At 47.3% G+C, this 24,530-nt stretch overlaps 1 protein-coding gene across 4 annotated transcripts in view; it reads right to left on the bottom strand.

The window, feature by feature from the left end:
- Nucleotides 1–24,530, bottom strand: part of TAOK3 (TAO kinase 3) — a 94,885-nt gene that overhangs the window by 4,016 nt on the left and 66,339 nt on the right. For 2 of the 4 annotated variants that reach the window (XM_075434459.1, XM_075434458.1), the window contains 5 exons: nt 22,923–23,129; nt 13,158–13,292; nt 4,175–4,411; nt 3,412–3,540; nt 2,515–2,718 (listed from right to left, as the gene is read on the bottom strand). In XM_075434459.1, coding sequence (XP_075290574.1) covers nt 2,515–2,718; nt 3,412–3,540; nt 4,175–4,411; nt 13,158–13,292; nt 22,923–23,129 — 912 coding nt within the window. Of the gene's footprint in view, nt 1–2,514; nt 2,719–3,411; nt 3,541–4,174; nt 4,412–13,157; nt 13,293–13,433; nt 13,923–22,922; nt 23,130–24,530 lie in introns of those variants that run through there. The other 2 variants (XM_075434462.1, XM_075434461.1) reach the window with 2 other exon arrangements.

The raw sequence follows: 24,530 nt of genomic DNA, 5'->3' as shown, positions 1-24,530 counted from the left end.
CCGCTGACATTTTTAATAAATACATCCCGGGGTGCTCGGAGCTGGGGGGTCTGGGCTGGGGCGACTGCCAGAATCGGGGGCTCTCATCCGTCTGCTTTGTATGACCCTGAGCCCCTGCTGGACCCCGGGAGATGAGGCTCCTCATGTATCACTGATGCTGGCACGGCCAAAGCAGAGGTGAACAGCTCCAACACATCACATCAGGTCAGAAAAAGAACTTCATCTACCACTGTGCACGGGTGGATTTCGGTCCCAGATGCAGCATGTCATGTGAAACACAGCCCAAGCCCCACAGGATTTTGCAGCGTGCACCTAAGAGCTCCTGCACATGGGGCTCTGCAGTGCAGGAAATCCTTCACCGAGTTACAAACCAAGGAAGAGGGAGAAGCCGGATTCTCTCCCTGATTATTGCTAATATTTCTGTCTCAAGGGATCAGCCACAGCCTGCGGAGCGTGGAGCTGCACCCGGCTCAGTCAAGCCGTGATTACAGCTGCACCCCTTGCTTGTATCTGGTGACCGTCCCAGACAGCCTGCTGGTACGTCTCCGTTTGAGGAGCTACTGGAGAGTCCAGCGCAGGGCTACAAGGATGATGAGGGGACTGGAGCATCTCTGCTACAAGGAGAGGCTGAGGGAGCTGGGCTTGTTCAGCCTGGAGAAGAGAAGGCTGAGAGGGGACCTTAGAAATGACTACAAATATCTGAAGGGTGTGGGTCAGGAGGATGGGGCCAAACTCTTTTCAGTGGTGCCCAGCGACAGGACAAGGGGCAACGGGCACAAACTGAAGCAGAAGAAGTTCCAGCTGAACATGAGGAAGAACTTCTTCCCTCTGAGGGTGACGGAGCCCTGGCCCAGGCTGCCCAGGGAGGCTGTGGAGTCTCCTTCTCTGGAGATATTCCAGCCCCGCCTGGACACGGTGCTGTGCAGCCTGCTCTGGGTGACCCTGCTTGGGCAGGGGGTTGGACTGGGTGACCACAGAGGTCCCTGCCAAACCCGACCATGCTGTGATTCTGTTTCAGCTCTCGGGTTGGCGAACTCATCGCTGCGCTTCGTGCCAGGCTAAGACAGGCACAGCAGGAGCTGCCTCACGCATGCACAGCACCCAGCGCAGGGAGCGCCCGGCTTTGGCTCAGTCTAACCTGTTGCTGCAGCAGGAGCAAAAAAACCCTCGTTATTCTGAGTTGTTGCTTGCATGTTGTAATCCTGTAGTAACTCCCAACCTCAGCACCTGCCAACAGGCACTGCAGCCCCTTGGGCTGTTACAGCTGGGACAGGTCTAAGCCAGGAGGACGTGGAGGGAAACAGGACCAGGCCTTCTCTCTACGGTCTTGGCCATAAGGATGTTGCACACGTTTACGTTTAAGCAAAACTTGCACCTTTGACAGCCAAGATCAAAAATTCGATGTCCTGGTGTGCCGAAATGACTCCCCACAGGCGCAGAGACAGCCAGCCAGCCTCCCCCGTGCCCCTTCCCCACCTGACTTCAGCCGAGGCAGCACAGAGGCACTGCGCTTCTCACAAACGCTTCCCCATCTGTGCGAAAAGAACCTCTGTGGCTACTTAGAAAGCCAAGAAAAAAGATTCTTGAAGCGTTACTTCAGCTGTCTCATCCAGTGAATCTGAACTAGCTGGTAGGGATGCTATTTTCAGGAAATAAACACTTAGATCACGCTGAAAATTAGGTCTCTTCTAAGAGCTTAAATGCAGGAGCTCAGAGGAACATTTCCCGGTTAAAATTCCACGCTAGGTAACTGTGTTCTGTTCTCGTCCCTGCTGCAGAGCTGTGACAAGGGTGCCCAGATCTGATTTTTCAGGCATTCCTTTTCAGGGTGTCCTAGCTGAGATGGCTGGGTGTGAGCTGCAGCGCGGTGGCAGCCCCAGGCGCACCCAAAGTCAAGGGCAGCACAGATCTGAGCAGGTAAAATACAGGGCAACGTCACGTGTGCTGAGAGAAACGTCATCTCATCATCTGAAGACAACCAGAAAGCAGACCCACGAGAGGGCTGCACGTTGGTATTTCTCACATTCGTAGCATTTCGTTCTGCAACCTTAGTGTTGTTCTTTTAAGGTTCTTACTGGTTTATCTCACATCCTTCAACTCTGAGCTTTCTTTAGCCAATGAGCAGAACTGCTCACGTGACGCTTTCAGCCACCCCCCAGCCCTCCTGCAAGCGGCCCCGGCGCTCGATGCGGCACCAGCTGCCCCGTGCCGTGCCAGCAGCCCAGCGGGACCCCTCGATATCTGATGCCCCGGAGCTCAGGTGAAGCATCTGACCCAGAGCGGGTGGCCCACGTCATGTTTCGGTCTGCAAGGCAACCATGCCACCCCTCCCCAGTGAATAAAAGCGGCCACATCTGTGTGGGAAACTCTTTCCTAAAACACATCTCCATTTTTCTCAGTTCTGTTTAGCAACTGGAAACATGAAGATCTAATGCCAGTCAGCAAACTGCTTTACAAACATGAAGCTGAAACAATTACAGAAATGCTTGGGAAAGGAAGTGAAGAGTGCCATACTTCCCGAATGTTCTGCTGCTCCATCTCGTGCCTCTTGATCATCGTTTTCCTCTTGAAGAAACGGCAGTTTTTGTCGTAGTAGAGTCTCTGCTGGCTGAGAAGGTGGGCCTCCTCTTCAGCCTGGGTGTGCTGCAGGTTCTCTTTATGTTTGGATATTCTTTCTTGCTTCTCTTTCTTGGGCGTGCTGTGGTCCTCGTTCATCTCCTGCGTGCATACAGGGTCAAAACAAGACTGCCCTTAGGATCACAGTGCCACAGGACTTGGAGGACCCTCGGCCACTGGCTGCTCCCTTCCCAGCTCCGCACCGCTTTCACAAAGGACTCCAGCTCGGGCTTAAGTTTTATTGCAGCAGGACCCGTGCTCAATTCTCTATCAAATCGGACACCTAACAGGGCTCCCTTACTATTCATTTTCTCACCTCTACATTCTTAACAGCAAATGAGTGATTTTTGCGATGTGGTGGGGATGCTGTACTTCAGCAACGCCATTTGGGACAGATCAGCTATATACTAAGTTATTGCTTTTTCTAATTCATATAAGCGATCACAAGGCTTTTAAGTCAAGCAACACCTATAGGGCTGCTCTGCTTAAAGCTGGAGGAAGAGATGAGGAAAAGGGGGGAGATGAATTCTCCCTGAAGTCGCACTTCCCCTCATCACCCTTGGTTTCAAAGATTCTGCTCTACAGCTAACGTGAAGGCTCTGCTAGCATCCTTACAGATTACTCTAGAAATGCTGCCAGATGCTCACAGTTCCCAAAAGTTTATTTGTTGGGAATCTAAATTTGCTTCCAGGAATGGCACTATCCCTTAAACCCCTGGGCTGGCCCAGGTTTATCAAAACGAAAGTCTAGTTCATGTTCCACACCCCTTCAGCCCTGAAAATGATGGTTTCTTGCCTCTTTAATTTTTTCCTTGCAAAGCTTGTATTGTTTCTTCTGACTTTCTAAAAAGGTCGCCAGGTCTTTCTTTTGCTGAGCCAAAATCTGTTGCTGGAATTTCTTTTCATCTGCTGCAGCTGCCTTTGCCTGCAAGGCACAGAGAAGGGGGGGGGGGGGGGGGGCGGGTAAAGAAAGGAGAAAAAAGAAAAGGTGAAGGAGGGAGCAGACACTGAATCCAGCACAAATCAGTCTTCTGTCATGTGTTTTGTGGTCTGTCATTCTCCCACCCCTGTGCTAGACAAAGCCATGGCTATTCAGCCAAACGAAAGCTGCTTGCACAAGCAGCCCATCATGCCCCCACACGTTGAAGAGTTGCCTCACGCTTCTTACCTTTCCGCCAAAACCACCCCAGAGGGTAAAACCCCACTGGTTCACCACTGGATTAACACGCTGATTTTCAAACACACTGAGTAACAGCAGCGGGTTTTGTCACTCCCTCAGCCCGCCCCAAGGTCTCCCCAGAGCCTGCTGGTCTCTCTCAGCCAGCTGCCAGTAGCCATGGCACTGGTTGACGCCAACGGAGTGCCCATCATCCAGAAGGCTGCCTTGTAGCGTGAAGCTGTTTCACAAAACTGGCCAGGGCAGCTCCGGACCACAACCACACAGCGCCCATAAGAACATGGATTTTAAGCAGTGTTGCCACAGCCTTCTCCTAGAGATCTGGTACACCCCTCTCCCTCCACTCTTCCTGTACAGCTAGGGAGCCCGTAACTCTACTCACCTCTTTCTCCATCACAGCCACTTGCTTCTTGGCCAGCTTCTCCAGCTCGATGGACGAGTTGTTGGCATGCGTCTCCACCTCCTTCTGCAGCTTGAGGCGGTGCTCGTCCATCTCGGCCTTCAACTTGTTTTCCAGGGCGATCAGCTGCTTCTGGTGCTGGCGCCGCATCCGCTTATATCCTGACATCTGTTCCCGCAACTCGTTCTCCTGCTCATGCTCATGGATCTGTCTTGTAACCTGATGTCAGGAAAAGGGGAAGAGGTGCTACACGGCCTTCTTCACAGGCGCGCTGTCTCCGTATGAGCTGCTTACCTGTAAGCCAGACCCTGCTTTGCTGTAGTCCTAGAAACCAACTTTCAGGGAATGCTGTTCCCGGTTTCAGAGGGTGCTATTGTTTAATATCACGAACCAGGCCATAAGGTTTCTCTCTCTTGATTTCTACCCCCTCATCTTTAATGAGAATTTTATGTGTGTTTTCAGTAACACAGCAGAAAAAAAGTCATGTTACGAATAAAGCAAGCAGCAGGTTACCAATCACTCCAGGAAACACCAGAGGAGATCTGGAAACAAAGGTGGCTGCTGGACGACCTTCTTCAGACACAGGACTCAAATCTTGAGGGTGGCACGGATTTACAAGCTGGCATCCATTTTGAGACACTCCCCACACACACCTCACCCATTCTTTCCTTCCTCCTCAAATCACCACAGTGCCAATTCAGCCCCTCAACACCTATCTCCTGCGACGAGTAGCCTCCTTCAAAATTTTTTCTTAAAATTCAAGAGGATGACAGACTGAGCTCATTCCCTACCAGAATTGAAAGTTTTCTAACATGGGAACACTGTTCTGGAACTATGTGCTCTTAACGAGATTGATCAGATGGTCTAAGCAGATTTCAAACCCCGCTCAGCTGAAACAAACTCACAAGTTCCACATTCATTTCCATGCCTAAGTGCATTCATGCGAAAGGAGGAAAAAAACACCAGTAAGGTGTGCCAAAAATCTTCAGAAGAAAACACAAATGGTAATGCTTCCATTTCGAAAGAAAAAAGTGTCCAAGGTTGATTTTTTTTAAAAATACAGTCCCAGGAACTTCACACATAAAGATCTGCTGATATTTTGTATGATAACCCTGCCCTGGCCGAACCCAGGACATAGTCCTGGGAGCAAAACGCTGGAGCCCTTAGTACATGCACAGGGCTGCAGCCCTTCATTCCATACGAGGGGACCTCTCCCTTTCACACTGAACAAGTATGAAGCAAAGAGCTCAGCCCTTTGAAGGTGATCATCCAAGCTTCAGGAACCAACAGTCCTTCCTGCGGTCTGCAAGAGCCCAGCCTTCCCGACGAATTTCTTCCATAGCGGCCAAGAGAAAGAATGGGCACCTACTACAGCACTGCTGTCACTCGAAGGCTATTTCTCAGAGATCTTCAAAGTAAGTTCAGATGTAGGACGGGATGCACCTACAGCCCTGAGAAGGCTCCAGTTGAAGAGCGGAAGAGCAGCTGCTGTACCGAGCAGCAAGCCAAGCCCACTGGCTGGCAGCCCTGGGCTTCAGGACCGGTAGCTGATAGGAAGCAGCGATCAAGTCAGAGCTCGAAACTCAACAAGCGAGTTTAACACCACAACCGATATGTCTCCCAAGGCAGACAGCATGCGGCCACCTGCCTCAGCTCAACTGACTACCAACGCTTGGGAGGGGTGTGAAGAGGAGGCTGGGAAGAGCCTTGCACAGCCTTCACCTTGAAACAGATCACAGAATCACAGAATGGTCGGGGTTGGAAGGGACCTCTGTGGGTCATCTAGTTCAACCCCCTGCCGAAGCAGGGTCGCCTACAGCAGGCTGCACAGGACCTCACAGTAAACAGTTACCAGCCAAGAAAATGATAGCCAGAGTCCCAGAGCAGAAACGAGACATGAAAGGATGATGCTACTGAAGTGGACAGCCTCTGTTTCCCGCCCGACCCTTCCAAACACAAGCTCAGAGAGAAAAGGCAACATCTGATTGCAAAGAACACCAAGAACTGGGCTGCCTACCATGCTGCGGCAGGCCCCATCACCCAGGAAGGAGTGACGGTGGGTTCACAGTGTTAGAGAAGGCAAACATCACCTACAAGGTAAGTGATGATGCGTTAGGCACATCCTCCTTGTACAGGGACTTCTGGGGTGTTATTTTGGAGCTGACTGGATTGAATATACACTTAGACCTCAGCAACCGGTGTAACACTGAGCCTTCGAATGCTTGAGACTAGGTAACAACACAGACCTAGGCCAGCTACCAGGAATACGTGAGCTTGTGGAAATGACGAAAGAAACACAAACACAGTATGAGCCCGGTGTATTGCTACAGCGCAAGAAGCCTTTTCTTCAGTGTAACGATGACAGCCATGCTTTGTGGAAGTTGGTGAGCATTTGTGGGAACTTGCACATTTCGGTGAAGTTCAGCAAGCATCAGATCGCTGACAGAAGCTTCCAGGTAATGAAAGTTCCTCTGAGGAGTCATCCAAGTTCATTATAAAAGACAGACGTCAGGTAAGACAGGGAACCCCCCAGCATTTCACATATGCCATTTACTGCGTTAAATGACACATGACTTGGGGAGAACAGACTTGGTCAGGGAATTGCGGCGACGCGGTAACCACCCCGCAGCAGCACGAGGTCTTCCTGGAGGGGCTGTGTTTGAGGCCCGACCCTTTTGTGAACAGTGGGACGTTCTGCACGGCACGCTCCCTTCCAAGAGGTTGGCAGAACAAAGCAAACAGCATAAGAAAAAAATGAATCCAAGAATCTACTAGCAACTTTGCCAGTCGCCCCTTTGGTCTAATCTCTAAAGAGATTTAGAATGTGCACTTCTTTTATTTACAGCAAAAATCATCAAACTTTTATCCTTTTTTTTTTTTTTGCTGCCTCTGTGCACCCCACTTCCAATTTTGCTCAGCTTGTCTCTCTCAAGACAAGAGTTCCATCTTTGAAAGATTTCACATTAGGTCTGGGATATTTCTCCCCAACAATAGGATGCAACTAGTAATTGTAACATTGGCTGGTCCAGCCTTCCAGTCACCGCAGAAAGCGAGACGTTAAAAAGTCAGAGGAAAACAATAGAAGCGTTCCATTCCTGAGGACGAGAGAAGAAGAATGGTAGACTTGGTGAACATTTTGTAGGTTTAATGTCTGCGTGCTTGTGTTAAAGACCTAATTTATCACTATGATCTCTAATTGTGACCGACACTCTTCAGAACTCTGGCTCCAAAGACAAGGTCTCCGAATGGTGATCTCAGAGCACGTATGGAATGATGTTGAGAAGAAGAGGCCCCATCTGGAGTACGGTGTCCAGTTCTGGGCTCCCCAGTTCAAGAAAGATGAGGAACTACTGGAGAGAGTCCAGCAGAGGGCTACAAGGATGATGAGGGGACTGGAGCATCTCTCCTACAAGGAGAGGCTGAGGGAGCTGGGCTTGTTCAGCCTGGAGAAGAGAAGGCTGAGAGGGGACCTTAGAAATGACTACAAATATCTGCAGGGTGGGTGTCAGGAGGATGGGGCCAGACTCTTTCCAGTGGTGCCCAGCGACAGGACAAGGGGCAACGGGCACAAACTGAGGCACAGGAAGTTCCAGCTGAACATGAGGAAGAACTTCTTCCCTCTGAGGGTGACGGAGCCCTGGCCCAGGCTGCCCAGGGAGGCTGTGGAGTCTCCTTCTCTGGAGATATTCCAGACCCGCCTGGACGCGGTGCTGTGCAGCCTGCTCTGGGTGACCCTGCTTCGGCAGGGGGTTGGACTGGGTGACCCACAGAGGGCCCTTCCAACCCTGAACATTCTGTGATTAGTTACTGAGTATGATCAGTTCAGTACCAGAGAAGTACTTCAGACTAAGCATGTCAACACACGAATGAATGAAGGATTATGGTTTTAAAGATGAAGCCCCTAATGAATGAACAGCTTGGGCGACCATTTTAAAAAGAAAATTTGGGGAAATTCCAGTAATCACCCTTCTGGTGCTCTTGGACAAAGGCACTTAGAACTTTACAAAGTATTTCATAAACATAATCCCATAGATAATAATGGGAAAAAAGATCACAACTGAATTCCTCATTGCAAAATTTGTTCTCCACACAACCAGAAAACATCAGGCTCCTTTAAAGCAGAAAACTGCAGTTTCCTGAAGCTCTATCTGCAGCATGCAACAATCGACCAGGTCACCAGCAGAACCAAAAAAACTGTACAAAACAGAACAGCTTTTATTAAGGTATGGCATTTTCTCAGTTTCTTATCTCTCTGTATCTTTGGCATGCAGAGCTGAGAAGAGAGATGTCCTTTCCAACCTGCTCCCACAGGCAGTTCACTTGCCATAAAATCCAAACTTTCTCTCTTTCACCCCTCCAAGATCTTTGCTTTTGTGTAAGGAAGTTGGGCTCACAACTTCTCCAAACCATCAGCTCTCTAGAGTTCCTTTTTCTGCATTGTTTACCCAAAATACCGAACACCCTCCTAAATCAGGACAGTCATTCTCACCTCTCAGTAAGCAAACGAAATAATGAGCTCCACTGGACAAGGCAGAGTACGGAGCAAGACACTGCCAGCACCCTCTCACAGCAAGAGAAGAACTTGGAGATGAGAAAGAACAAGCTCAGAATTTTTTGAGCAAAGATCTACGAAGGCAGTGGCCAGATGAGTCCGTCAGGAGAAACTCAACCACCTGGAATAAAATGTCATTGCTTCAGCAGAAGAGGAGAACAGCCACCACGGGAGCGTACCTGGGCTGCGTGTCAGACTGCCCTGGCGTCATTTTCACGGCCACATCCAGAGAACCCCGCTCACACGCACCTAGACATTTGGCTTTGCAGACCCTGGATGAGATCATGTAATTCTTTTGCTGGCATTTGGATTTCAAAGAGAATGCCAAGGCCTTCCATAGAGTCCATGCTGTCTGACCTTTCTACGAAATTTTAACTATTGGATCATTTCATTTAAAAACCGTAAAAGCAGCTATCAAGGAAATGCATGAGGTGGTGGGGAGTTAAGGGGTCAAGCACGAAAGGTATCCAGAAATGCAGCTTGATGTATCTCTGCACATATTTAAAAAACACCTTTCGCTTGAAAAGGTTGATAGGTGTAGTCTGATCAACATGCAGAAAGTCCACCCTTCTTTATGAACAACAGCTTTCTAAGCTTCAAGACTTAGATTTCTAGTTGTAACTTTTAATTTATGGATCACTGATAGTCTGTAAAATAATATGGAGATGTGGTAGGCACCTGATCTCCATATCAGATAGTAACTTTCACTGCAACAGCCTATTTTCCACCGCTGTTCCAAGCGAGTGATGCTTACTGTTGCTACAAGTGTCATGTAAAAAAAAAAAAAAAAAAGAGGAAGGAGGTTGGTCTACACAATGACCAAAAAAGAAACATGGTCCAGGAAAGAGTGACTATTACAACTGTAGCTTGACCTTGAATTATGACTAAAGGTAAGCTCCTTCAGCTTTCTAACCACATTTGCTCATTTTTTCCATTTTATTTTTTAACCTGAGTAATACCAAAGCACTGCTGAAAGGCTAGAAAGGTGAATATTCACAGCCGGTTTCTTTGTGGACAGCTCATCTCGCTGTTCTATCTGGAAGTCTGTCCAGCTTCCTTCCGATTCACCTGATGCTTTTGCAGAGCAACAGGGCAGGGGAATCCTGCTTAAAATCACTAGGACGTCTGGGGCGCAGAGCTACCTAATGCAGTTCTCACGTGTGACCCCGACACTCGCGCTGGAACTACTTGAGCTTGTTTTTGGAAAGGGATCCAACTTCCAAGTTGAGAGCATCCTTTGAGAAACGCCAGTCTCTCCTCCCTTGGTAATATCCTGACCTAAAGGTGAGTAACAAGGGCTGGAGGGCCCAAGCCCCTGGGCTCCAGCAGCAGGAACAGCTCTGCAGCAAGCTGCACAGCCCCCAGACTCGGCGCTTCTCCTCTGTAACGATGCCTTCTTTTCGTGTTGGGGCGTGCTGCTCAGCAAATCCCACAAGCAGAAGTTTTTCCACCCAAATATCATCCCGTACTACTGAATTTGGGGTCAGAACTCCCGTTTTCTGACTCTCTGTGATGCAGGCCACCTGACTCTTCCTACCGCACGACCCTTCTGCGCCCAGGACGCAATACCCAGCTGCTGAGAAACCAACTGCTGGTCAGCAGCAGCCATGGAGGGAACCACGAAAGCATGCTGGCTTCCTTAGCTTTTAACCCTGTGGGATCTGAGCGCCCATTCATGAGGGAATGATTTTTTCAAGATGCTGTTGAAAGAGTAAACTAACACGGAGAAGTGAATAAAGTCTGAATTTCTGGTTTCACACTACGGATTTCAGACACGTTTAGGTCATTGTCCCCACACCAGCTCTGTGGCTGAGCTTGCCCTCCCCACAGATATTTAAGCAGCAGACAAGGGGGCAGGCACGCGAGAAGTTTCCCCTCGGCCAGAAGAGCAGCAGCATTCAGCACCACCACCCACTGAGATCACCCAGCCGCCGAGCCGCGACCGAACACATGGTGATAAAAAAGGGTGCTGGCAGCCACGCCGGCACTTCAAACCCCAGCACGCTGGCACGCCTCATGTTCTGTGGAACAGGCTACAAGTGAGCTTTCTTTTTTTGGGTCTAGATTTACATTTTGGAACATGAAGAGGTGGGAACGAAAGATTATTAAAGGGAAAGCCCATCACAAGATGAACTGCAATGAAAGAGGTATTTCTGTTGTGAACAGAGGGAAGCGTCTCCCTCACCGCGCAGCCTCAGAGCCCAAGGACAGAGCAACACCTCCCGTAGGTAGCACCAAGGTGGTGCTCTGGGAACCTCCCTCTCTACTGGGAAAAGGATATGTGTGCATATGATGGGGACAACAAAGCTTTGGCAAGACACATACTACCACGTGCTTTTCCAAAGGCCTGCTGGCTAGCATCGCGAGCTAACAGGTAGGACCTCCCTCTCCTCCAAAAGACGCGGTGCTGTGCATGTACTGCTCACCCTAAGCACTCCCTGTACGAGCCCAGTCACACTCCAGAGCAGAGCATGTTTCACAGAAAACCAAAACCAGAAAAGTTCTCCAAAAAGCCTACCATCTTCCCCACCCGGTATTCATTTCATCTTTATCATCATTTGGTCACTGAAGCAGAGAAATGTAGCAAATCCAAGTGACTGAGGAACCGAGGCAGACACAGTCCCAGCCCCACGGGAGGCTGCTGGGGGGATTCAGGAGTGACCTTGGGACATTAGCTGTCTTCCCCAGAGCTTAGAGGTCTGGGAAGACCTCACAGACCCTACCTTCACAGCACCATCTTCCACCAGCTCCTAAGGGGCCATGCCATGCAACACCTTCAAGCCACCCCAGCAGCCCAGGGATGTTCAAGTAAGACTGGAGTTATGGACTCTGCTGCTGAAGGCAGGACAGAAGGTGCAGCAGCTTTCCACAGGGAGTAAAAGAATATGTTGACTATATTCAACACACATACCTATTTCTCAATCAAATTGTATGTATGTTTGGAGTATGGTACTCGAGTCATTTCTTCCCTGCAGCCAACCTAACTGCATCCTGCTTTCATCTGCTCAGCGCAGGCAACAGCGCTGGCACTACACTGGGTGCACACACACACATGCAAAAGAGGAAAATTCACTAGGCAGAGGGGCTCAGGAGACCAGAGACCCTGCCTGTGCCTGGTGTGCTGCATGAAGTCCTCCAATGCACACATTTCTAGGTCACTCCTTACATCGGGGAGGAGGAGGAGGGAGGGAAGGGGGAGCAGGGGACACTGGCCTGAGGAGTGCTCCGGGTACGGCTACCCAGAAGTACACCTGCAGAAGATGGAACTCAGATGCTCCCCCGAAGCATCAGCCCACAAGTCTGAATGCCACAGCATCATTTCAGATTTTTAACAGCAGCAACCACACAGAGGAATTTTGGTTACCGGCACTGCTGCTGCTTTTTCCCTCCACTCACAACCTTCAGCTGTGGTCACACACACACACTGTCTGTCTTGTGCAAGCAGAAATCTGAAGTGATTCAGGGGATCAAGAAATGGTGGTATAGAAGGAAAAAACACCCCACCGTTCAGGCAGGGTAAGGCAAGAAGGGGAGGGCTCGCTGGTGTCATTTTGGGGTTGGTCTAGGATGATGTCATAGCTCTGAACGAGTGCCATGGCCAGGCGGTGGGGACTTTCTAACGCTCCCGTCCATCTGACCTCTAATGCCGTCGGGCTGAAATATTGAAGATCACATTTATTTTAGCTTTCAAAGGCCATTTTTCACTCCTTGCCCTCAAAAAGGCTGCTACGGCCGGCAGCCCGTGCGGACGCGCGGTGGGGGAGGCGGCACAACTAACTCTTCCGGCACACACCCCTCTCCCTACTACAAAGGCATCCACAGCAGTCACATTTGCAATAGTACAAATCTCGCTGGATTCACCCCATCCCCCTCTTGTCTTTGTGAGCCCGCAGCCCGCCGTGAGCCCCCTCCGCTATCGCAGCCCAGCAATCCTGCTGAGGGATCGGGCTGGAAAATGCAGTCACGGTACAGTTGCTCGAGATAAATGAATGAATGAGAAAACAGCCGGCAGCTCGGCCGGGAAGCAGCAGCCTTATTGTTTCAAAACCCGTCTGCATCTTGATAGCATTTCGGCATATTTCACACGAGCACATATACAGACACTTTATGCACATGCAAATAAATATATTAACAAAAGAGATAGGTGGGAAAAGGGGGAGGGGGGGAAACCTGAGATTATAATAACTTCATCCAGGAAAGTGGCTTATTTCACATCTACTGGAAATACACATAGAAATTAAATATATTTTACATCTCACACACACAGAGCTAAAATACCTTTCAGTGCAATATCTAGTTGCTATGCCAACCAAAAAAAAAAAAAAGAAAAAAAAAAAATTAGGAGAGAGAACAACAATGTCCTGAGCCCTTTGCAGAGGGAGAGGGGAGAGGGGAGGTGGGGTGGCTGCTTACCAAAGACGCTGATTTGATTGTGGCAAAGCGCTCTCGGTTCCGGTAGTGGAGGGCCTGATTCTGCACCGACTGGGTAGGCCGCACCTCAGGCCTGCGATCCCTGTGGCCCACCTCATCCCTTATAAATACATGATCCTGCAGAAACGGATAAAAAGAAGGAGAACGTCCGGCTGAGCTCGTCCCGCGGCGGCCGCCTGCCTCTCAGCCCTCTGTCTGCACAGGCGCCGCTGTTGGAGAGGCATAGTTCAGCTCTCTGCTAGCCCCGGCAGCTCCCACCGTGCAAAATGAATAAGCAACACATTGCAGGCTCGGCTTCGGCGCGTCAGCTGATCGCTAGCAGGATGCCTGCTGAATCCTTGGCTAGGGTTGGGGTTTTTTTTTTTTTTTCCTTAAACCTCCAGTATTACATATGTGCAAAAAAAAAAAAAAAAAAGACTCTAAAGCCTAAAGCGATGCGGAGCGATCGGACTCTTCGGAAAGGTCGGGTTCAAGCACTGCAACCCAGCAATCCTGGTGCAAACGTGATTTCCATGTCTAGCAAAGCAGCTGCTGTTTCCTCCTAACACCAGAGCAACATTTTGCCTCATTCCCCTCGCCGAGTGGTCTGTCCTCGATCGGGTTTCTTTGTCTCCCGTTCGCTATCTGCCGTGGAGGACGAGCATCCCGGCTAGAACCACGGCAGGCTGGCGAGGACCAGGAGAGCCTCCGTGACCACTCGGGGATCCTGCTTTCCAGTCATGATCCTGCACAGTTCTAGCACTTTCTCTCCACAGCCCACAAAGGATTTTTTTTGTAATTTTTTTTTTTTTTTTTTTTTTTTTTTTTTTTTTCCCTTTTAAAGCAACAGCTCACAGGTTTGAGCACGAATGGTTCCCGGCACAGCCTCCGTCTTGCTCACCAGAAAGGCTTCGTGAGGAGCATCTGTGCATGTGCAAAACGGCGCATGCAAGTTGCTCAACGGAACAAAGCTCTCATCAAGCCTACAGAGGAGGGACCTGACCAGAAAGGTTGGTGAAAAATGCCACCACAATCTCGCTAATCAAAACGGTGATTGCCAAAAGTCGGCGCGGCCGCAGGCTGCGCCTTGGGGACGGAGCAGCCTTTGGGCACCGGGCTCCACATCTGCCACGCTGCCATCTCCCACAGCTTCGCGACTCCCGTCCTCAAGCTCCAGCTCTGAAAAACTCGAAGGAAAACTGAGACTATTCCTAAATTAAATCAGGTTTCCAACTGTCAGGGGTGCAACATAAAGGCTGCAAGCATCTACGCCACAAGGCAAATAGAAGACGGCAGCCCTCGCAGAGCAGGGCTGTCTCTGCGCACCAGGCACATGCAGGTGAGCAGAAGCAGCTTTGCCACCCCACCACGCTGGAGCAGACACCAGAGAGGTCAGAGAACCCCGCAGTGAGAAACCAGCCGATGTGGAGTAGCATCTCCACCATGACACTGCCATCGTACCGACGACGCTCCTTCCCCGCTCTGCAGACACTTGTTTCCCTCTGCTGTCCTCAGCTTCTAGCCCGGACCCACACACGTTCAGCTGCTTTCAACACGATTCTGGAAATGACTTCAAGCAAAGGCCAAACAGGTACGGAAGTGCTGATACAAAGAGCTGAACGACCTGTACATTTAAAGTGCTTTAAACCCAATACCTTTTCTCACACCCTTCATTTTGAGCGTTTCCATTCCACGCCCCCCTTTCACCTGCCTTTGCACGGAGAAAGCACGATGGCCATCACAGAGCCAAGCCTGCACCAGCTCCTCCGCACCCACCCGAGGGAGACAGAACAAGCTAAAGCAGTTAATCGGGACAGTCCTCCACAGAAGCAGCAGGACTACAGAGTGAAATAAAAAGTTGCAGTTTCTTTTTACATTGGTCATCCTTATATTGGGCTTTTTGTTGCACCGTCTTAACAGAGGAAGGCGGTGTTACAGAAAGGCAATTACTGGCCATTGGGCTCATCTGAGATTTTCAACTTGTGCACACTCGTATGACGGGCAGGGCTCTCCGACTTGCACGCTTTCCTGAGAAAGGTACGTCTTAGGCTCCAGAACAGTCACACCAAAAAAATCTTGATTAAACATATAAAGCTCAACAATATTACTCAGTTCAATTGGACTCATGGCTTCACTGGAAGAACATCAATCCCAAGTCTTGCACAGCTTTGCAGCACTCTCTCCTACCAAGCAGGTGCAAGAAGGACCCTGTGAAGCACTATCGGGGCTACCACAGATAGCCCAAAGCAGACAGGCTGGCTACTAACATCATCTTTTAGTGTGGTATTTGCACCGAGGTGTTTCAGAGCCTTCCAGCACAACGGCCCCCTTGCCAGGCAAGGGGCCATGCTAGAAGCAACGCTGACCTTGGGCTCTCACTCTCCAACAAGCAGCTCTGCAGAGATCAGCCTGGCTCTTTGGGGCCCAGGCAAACACAGCCTCGTGCGAACACACTGGTACGAGGCAAGCTGGAGCACAGGGAAGGGAGTCAGCAACTGCAAAAGAGACCTAGAGCACCTCGTATACAAAATAAAGCTGAATAAAGGTGTCCTGTAGTAAAGATCTATATAAGACTTACCCATCTGAACCATGGAAGAGCTATTATTCCTCTACTGTAGCTATGAAATTAGAGTGGAGACAGGACAAATATTACCCATGGTCACACACAAAGCCTGCAGCAGTGCATGTGAACGTACTAGCAATACCCCAGGTTCCCTCTCTCCATTACATTAGTATGCCAGGGTGAATGCGAAATATTAAAACCAGAGAAGTAGCAAATCACTGGGGAAAAAAAAAAAAAAAGACTTCTAAAATGGGCATTCAGATTTTTCAGAATGCTCCAACACACCACCTAAAATTGCAAGTTGAAATTACTACTTATACGGGAAAATTGATCTATGGGTTACTTTCTGTTATCCAAGAGGTGGATTCTTAGAGGGCAAGGTGTCATCCTGGTCTTGTTTTATGGGACTTCTAGATACTCCAGTGCACATGTGAAGCTCACAGCAAAGTCTAATGGCCCTTCAGGAATGTGAATTAATTGCATTCTCCATCTGAGATTGAGCTGGGCAAGGAACGGGAAAATTCCTTTGCAACTGAGCAAGCAAAAGAGCCAATTTCAAGTGGACAAAACACTCAGCGGTTGTCCTTGGCATCCCTTAATCTGGGATCTGAGGCTTCTGCACCGGACAGGCAACCACAATTAACTCTCAGCTAAGCTCACGGAACCTTAACAGGCAAAACATTTTTCAGAAAAGCTATCACATTACCAGGAATAAAATCACTTGACATGAACTTACCAAATCTAGCAAGTTACACTACACCTGAGGCTGCTGGTGAACAGAGACCTGCAATATAACTAATCCTAAGAGTAGCCATGTCTCCACCAGCTTCCTCAGACAGTGGGACCGATGGCTACTATGACAAACATCTACCAACAAACCCAGAGAACAGATTTCTGCTCTTTTCATTTTATTTTCTTCTCCCAAAAGCTTGCCAACAGACGCTGCAACCAGATCTCCTTTCAGGTGTTGGCACAAGTCAGGAAATTTTGTTTCAGACTTTTAGCTCCACATTTATGGGAAACAAAGATCCAAAACCGACACCTCAGCTCAAGGTACTCGGGAAGTAAAATCTGATCGAAAGCACCCCAGAAACTCCTCAAGCTTGGCTCAGGGTATCTCTCAGACCTAAGTCTGCCATTCAAACATGGGTTTATTTTTAAAGTAACGCATCTTCCCTGTATGTTCCACTTTCTATCTGTTTTCTGTGTTTATTGCAATATTTGCCTCATGAATACAACTTCAGGCACGCTCAGATCACATCTCACATTGAACCATTAAAATCCTTCGATTTAGGGTGAACAACCTAGAATCTTCAACTTCTGACTAAAGAAATAATTTGTTCTTCTGACTGCACTGTCTGCGACAGAAAGAGCTTTCAGCCTGATCACAACAAATGGGGGTATTTGGCCGGCTGTTGGCTTTGACATCGTGGTCATATTTGCCATGACGAAAACTCTCAAACATTTCTACAGTATTATCTGCTCAGAGAGCTGGTGGAGCTTCCAGTTACTTCAGCGATGCTGAAGAGCAAATCTCTCAAAAAGAATGAAAAAAACCAAAAGGCAGGACTCCTACAGACATTAGGGATTAATAAGTAACCCCCTCCCACCCCGCCCCCCCAAAAAATTAAAAAAAATTCTTCTTGTGGAAGCTGATCTCTGGATAAACAGAAATACAGAGCAGCAGTCAGAACATTTGTTCAGACACCTCTTGACTCCAGCAGGTTCCCAGCTGGGTACCTACATGGCTACCACCAGTGTAGTGTCCGAGCAGCTTACAACGCTCATGGGTTTCGGCTCAAACCCGTGAGTCTTGCCCAAGGTCACCCTCCACAGTAAGAACCTGAATTCTGCTCTCTAGAGTCCCATGCCAGTTCTACCACACACTGTCTTTTAGTCCTCCTCGCTGAAAAAAAGGGCTTTACCATCCCCTGCCCCCTACACCAGCACAACATTTCAGGAATATCTGTTTAACACCGTTGCCACGCAATCTTAAGAGCAATTCTAACAGCACGTTGCTACCAGTATCATCTTTTTATGGTGAAGATATTCCGACTAGACTCCTTCCTGATAACACTTAATAATTACACTGACCAGATAATTTTTTGTTTTGTTTTTTTAGAGAAAGATGTAGCTTGTTCCAAGAAATACTAGGGAAAAAACCCCACACAAACACACTGCTGCAGCAAAACTTCCCTGCTGAATAAAATACCTGCTCAGCAGACAACTGGGACAAGCAAGCTGTAGAAACAAACAGAAAACAACTCAGTAGGTAGGCAGGAGTTGATTTTCTTCCTACAGAAAAATCAATGAGAATTTTGCCTCAGATTTTAATCACAGCAAAACTGGGCAGACAGATCTATACATGGCATTTGATATTTACATTTTTTCAGTATACAACATTGTCACATGGCTGAAGCAACCCTTGTACGGACAAAGCATCAAGCACGAGAGGAGTCCCATCGTCTTCCGCAGCCAATTCAGAACCTGACATACAGCCCAACCGCAAACTGCTCACACCGGACTAGCCTAAAGCTGCAACACCCAGACTCTCACCTCAAAAGAAGGTTCACGTGCATTCCTTGTCATGCACAGCAAACCAACCCCTCCACACACACTGTTTACACAGGAGGATTCCCTCACTGCAAAGGGCTGCCAGTCTCCTAGACAAATAGGAAAGGCAGCTTCTGAGCCACAGTAAGGACTTCAATGGAACTGCAGCAAATCCTTTCCTTCTAGGAATTTAAAGAGCAAGGAAAACAAGTGTGTCCTCGTTCATTCTCATACATCGCACTAAAGCCTCGACAATCTACAGAGACGTTTACGTTATCGAGAGCCTTCCAAGAAAAGGCTTCATGTCACCAGGTGGCTTGACGTGATTCCAGAAGGCACGCGAGGGGTCATCACTGCCGGCACACGCAAGCCAAAACTCAGCAAGTCATTACCTAAATATCCTTCACATCTCATAAAAACAACATCTTTTCCAAGCATGAATCATAAATCTTGATATGTAGGAAAACGCCCCCAGCTTCTCCTCGACTGCAACTCGGGCAGAACCGCCCTGCCAGAGCGCTCTCCAGCCACAGAACCCGGCACGGACACTGCGCGCTCATCACGGCGGGGATGGGCGACGCATACGGGTTAATTTAATGCGTACGGAAAGGCACTCAGGTTGCAACAGTTATTACAGAAGTATGTTTTTATTACAGGCACTGGGCAAAAAATTGTGATGATCAACTAAGAACATTCTCTTTTCATCCTTCTGTTAGAAACTAGATTTTAATCAGAGGACTTCCCTGACATTTTATTGCCCAAGCTGCATCTTTGTAAGTACTGCTGGTTTTAAGGTTGAAGTAACAGCAACCACTCGGTATTGCAGTTGAACAAAACAATACTGTACTAGCTGCTTGTTTAAAGAGAACAACCTTTTTTACTATTATTAAGTTTTATGGCAATAAAATAATACCATGTGGGAGCATTCTAAATCCTACCACTTGGCATATTCATTTAGGACAACAAAATGGTATTTCTGGGAAGCCACCTGTGCACGCACTGACATGTACAGCAGCGGAACGAAGCAGATGACAAACTACCTACAATGTATCAATGGACGCCTGTATTCTCTGGAAGCCAAAATCTTCATCCTCATTTTCAAGATGAATTAACCGACACCTATCTGCTTTTAAAATCTAGGTTATGTGTGTTTGAAGCACAGGGTATTTCGAGTTTAACTCCCTGCCACATTTTGTCTTTTTTTTTTTTTTTTTTTCTTTTTTTTTCTTTTTTTGCGCTCTCAGATGCAGTTGAGTTTGTATTAGAGCTGTCACTCTCCAGTTCTCCACCTGTGCAGCTGAACAACTGAACTGGCTCCCAACAGGAGACGGACACGAGAATGTGTATCCATAGGTAAGACGAACCTTGGATGGAGCAGCACTTAACTGCCTTCAAAAGAGAGACATCAGAAAATCAGACCTCTTACACTGGCCATATCGTGACCCACATGAGGGAGGTCACCAACCTGAAACCTGCAAAGGGGCAAGGAAAAGCTCCCAGCAGGACAACTCATCCAAACTGGAGACCTGTAAAGGATTTGCTGGTGATGAAGGCATCCTCCGGAGCAAGCAGTCTCTGACCCTAAGGATGGACCAAGACCCCAGGAAGGGAGGACGCAGGCCTCCCGCCTGAGTAGCAGACATTATTGCAATTTTCTTCCTCCCAGAAGTTTAGGACACAGCTATAAACGAAGTTATATTAAAAGTGGCACATTCAATTAGGGCTTTTTATTACTATTATTTCCTTCATGTCCAGTGATTTTTCTTCCATCCTACTAGTTTTACTCTGCTGACAGGAGGCAGTCGCCTTTGTTCTAAGCACAAGTTCAGAAACATGGAGCTCTGCTGCTGTCCCAAAGCGTCTGTACAGTGGAAGGAGCGAGGCTGCGCCTGCTGTTCACGGAGGATTTATCACGAATGCTATTCTGCCAGGCAAAACCCAAGCATCTTGGCTATCATGAACTGGTATAGACAGTGAAAGTAAAGTAGATCAGAAGCAGGTCATTTCACTTACTCCACGACCATAAAACATCTTTGGAAGTTACATCCAGGCAGCAGCTGTTAAAAAATAAATAAATTAAAAAATACTGTTTACAAATGCTTTTACTACATCAGCCTGTTTCTTAGGCTTTGCCTCTGTCTCTGAGTAGCTGGTCACAGTATAGATGCTCAGAGGTGGGGATGCTCGAAGCTTCTCCCAGCCTCGCAGGCGATGTAGTGAGAGCCGGAGGCCTGCTCCTGAATTCCACCAAGTAAAGGCCACCCCAGACCGGCTCTTCACACTGAGCAGTGGTCTGAAGCACTGCAGGCTGCAAACTATTTCACACATGACCACAGACTTTGTCATTCTACATTTTGCAATGCATATAACATTCTGAGGCTGTGGTCCAAAGAAATCCAAAGGCCTCTGACACTTACAACCTTAGAAATTATCAACAGTCTAGGCAATTTTGCCATCCTGGTCACTTTACACAGTCTGGTACATCCAGAGGTTGTTAATTAACACATTTGTGCAATACCATAATTTTACACAACAGTTTGATTTGACCCGTGTCAAAACAATCTCATATGTGACCCTACGCCTGCATAATGGAGACAGCTGGCTAATTATGTTCATCAGTATTTTCTTTTGAGCCTTTCAAGGCTGATTAAATGCGAAAGAAAAGTTTAAATTAAACTTGAACCCCAGGTTCTTTGCATTTTGTTTATGATTAGGCCCCAGAGTGTTACTGAACTCAGCACTCCTGATTTGTCACCTGCTAGGAGAAAACCAGTTGTGTGGATCAGCTTCATCGCAGTTTACACAGCTAAAGCAAGCACAAACTGAAGTATTTTCAGAATAAGGAACTTTACCTTGAAAACAGAGTGGGATGTATGTGTATATAACCCCCCTGAAATGACCTGTTCCAATTTTAGTCTTTTCACATGTATTAATACATACATAATATACACATGAAGTAGTTTTCCATTTAAAATTGCATTCCCCAAAGCAGCAGACAATAAAAAAATCATGTACTAAATTAAACCTATGTATTTGCAGACTGGAATCTGTCCTGCTACACAGTCCAAATTTACCTTATGCGTACACACAGCAGAGACGCTGTTTTCCCAAACCAGATAACAAATCTTTGGTTATGCCTTCTACTCAACTGAATGTCTTAATCTCCAGAAAACAACACCTATGCAGAGGTCTAAGAGGACTGAACCCACAGCCTCAGAAATCTTCCTGTATTTGTACTTTAGAAGTGTCATACAATCACTGTAAAATGAAATACTCTTCTTAAAACAAGCAGGAACTCCTTTCACAAATGCAATTTATGTCTGAGGGGAGTGGCTCATATTTTGTTTTCAGCAACTGTAATAACACTGATCAGTCAGTGATATTATAATGTATGACTTGTGTAAATCAATTCCTCAAGCTTCTATTTCAATGCATACGTAAATATAACCACTTAACAATGTGAAATCAAAATTAATACACATTTCTGAAGCCTACAGAAAATGAGGAAAAGCTCCAACTACAACCACCCAGAACATGTGATCTGTTGTGCCGCTCGTCATTCAGGATGGTTCCTCGGGCTGGCATTTTGCACCTAACACTTTTTTTGAGACGGGTTTGTCTCAAAAGGTGCTGCTGCCAATGTGTTTGAGAAAGATGCAAACCGCTGAAACCTCTGCAACTTATCTGCCAGTACCTTTAAACACGCAAGGCAATCTTTTGTTGAAGACAAAACTTGAGAGCTCCCTTTTATAAGGGCTTTGATATTCATTTACACACACACTGTATTTCAGGGGGGAAAACTGCTTACAAATAGTTAATTAGTTAGAACTAGGCTTTGCTGTAACCCTACAAATGAGAAATTCATACTTGTCATGCTGCTGTAACATTTTAGCTTCTCTGGCAAAAAGCATACGCACACTTTGAAGCTCTTTGCAAATGCAGTCACACCAACAACCTACATTTTACTACCCACTAGCAAGTGACGCCGCTAAGGCCAAGTCAAAACTACTTTAGTCATACAGTCTTAGATTAGATGCTGACTTACAGCTAGACAACTGTAGCTTGATATCTAGCACCAAGAAAACAAAAAAAGGCAACAGATCACAACACGCAGCAAAGAGCAGAAAAGCATCGAGTGGAACTTGACTCAGAACATACCTCGTGGGAAGGGTCCAAAGCTCTGCACACTTCCGCTTCTCATGGGGGAAATCCAAGTGCAAGCAGATTTTAATCACACACTGTGACTGGTAAACGGTTAGCTTAGCTGCTGTGACCGCTTGGCACCACGCTACATAACACAGTACAATCACTCACAAGGAAACAAGGCTGGATGCTACAAGCGGAGACGGAGAAGTGCACATGCGGGGCTGGGTAAGGAAGCATGCAGTAAGTCTGCGTGAACCCTGCCTAGACACTGACAGCGCTACCTTTCATTAGCGGCCGTTTTTTATTTTCAGAGTTTATTTAAATGCAGTTTAGCTTCTACAGAAAAAAACCCACAGAGCAGGCAAGCTTGGCACCAGCTCCTGCTCTCAGCAGACGGCTCCGCACAAGACCACAGCAAGCCGACTGCTGGGCCCTACGCGGGTGGTGAGCCAACGTGAGCAATAGCAGGGGCTGCAGGAAGCTATGGAGAGCACCAGAGAACATACCTTCTTATGGATAACGGAGGAAGTGGAATTAATTGTGCTCTCGTCACTATGCATCACGACCAGTTCGGGGCTGCTCTCATCGAGGACCTCCTGCATGCTGCTCACGCTGCTGCTCTGACTGCCTGTGCTCACAGACATGCTTGGGATGGAATGGTTGCTGCCCAGACTGTCCATCTTCCTACTCAGGTTTGATCCATGCTCACTGTCCTATAAAACAAGGGGCATCAGTTACAAATACTGCAGGGGATCGCCTGCCCAGAATGTGCCTGCAGTGCCCAAAGTTTGTTTTAAAGGCGACTCTGCAGAGTTAGAGGTTCTTTGCTCATTACTTTGGCAATTGCGTTTCTCAGGGCTGACTGGGTTACAAAATACTCCATATGGAGCAGTTAGCTTTTGCATTTTCCCCTGCAACCTTACTACATCAGGCTTCAAGCCAGTTTTTTTCCACATATCAGTAAATCTGGGCATGGCTCTTGGACTGAATAGGAGACATCCAGTAATACTGGATGGCTGGTGGAAGGAGTCTCATAATTAAAAGGAGCGATCTAAGTCTGTATCAAAGCGATGTTTCAGGCCAGGATATGCTATGACACATTTTGTGAATCAGAAAAAAAGGAAGTCAATGAACTCATTTGTTTATTATTCAATAAATATCACATGGTGCTTAATAGGTGTAGAGGTTTTAACCTCCATGTTCCAAGCAGGCAGCAATTACATTTTGTCAAACTAAAAACCCCTTTAACCTTCTGTTTTCAGCCAAGATAAATTCTTCATTCACCTTTAAGCAGCTGACTCAGAAGAGCCTGCATTATTACAGTTATTAAAACTGTTGTAATCTACTTAGACATACATAAATAAATATTCCTCTTATAGGACACAGTTTTGATTCTACTGACAAATACCAGAAGTTAGCAGCGTTTTTTCTTGTTGCATACTCACACAAACACAGTAATCCCAGAGTATGCGCTTAATCTGGACTGATTTGGAGAATTTATGGAGTCCTTTGTAATTAACTAGTGGCACTGAGGAGGCTTGCAAGGAGATCACAGTGAGGACCGAGAACTCTGAATATCCTTCAGCCCTTGATCCAAAATAGCCTTGATCCATCAAAATGCATGGCTTGCTACTGCACCCAGTTTATCCTGGCCTCCAAAGTGAGCACGGGGAGAATAACATTACGCATCAATTAACCGGGTACTCATTTTGTTGGAAACCAACAGAAAGATAAAACTGATAGACTTGACAGATTTGTGTTTGATTGTGTGATTATTTTTTAAGCAATTAGCATATGATTCAGGGCCTGTGTAAGAATACTTAAAATCCAAAATAATTCTATTTTACAGAGAACATGTGCACAAGTGAATGAAAATATTTCCAGGATGCTTATATAAAGTTACAGAAGGAATAACATAAGGAAGCACCTGAGATGAGGCTATGGCTATGTAATTAATGAATGTATGTGCACAAAGGACTGAGATGAGATTGCAATATGCAATCTTAACACTGACTTCCTGACTTGAATACTTTTCAAACGACCTTAACTTTCTTGCAAGAGCTCTGAGAAAAGCATTAGTAGTCTTTTGAGTGTCAGAGATTTGTAACGCTCCT

The sequence above is a fragment of the Opisthocomus hoazin genome, chromosome 13 (genome assembly GCF_030867145.1).
Source record: "Opisthocomus hoazin isolate bOpiHoa1 chromosome 13, bOpiHoa1.hap1, whole genome shotgun sequence".
Lineage (NCBI taxonomy): Eukaryota > Metazoa > Chordata > Aves > Opisthocomiformes > Opisthocomidae > Opisthocomus > Opisthocomus hoazin.
Note: the sequence above shows the minus strand (reverse complement) of the source record. Positions and strands in the feature narration are given on the sequence as shown.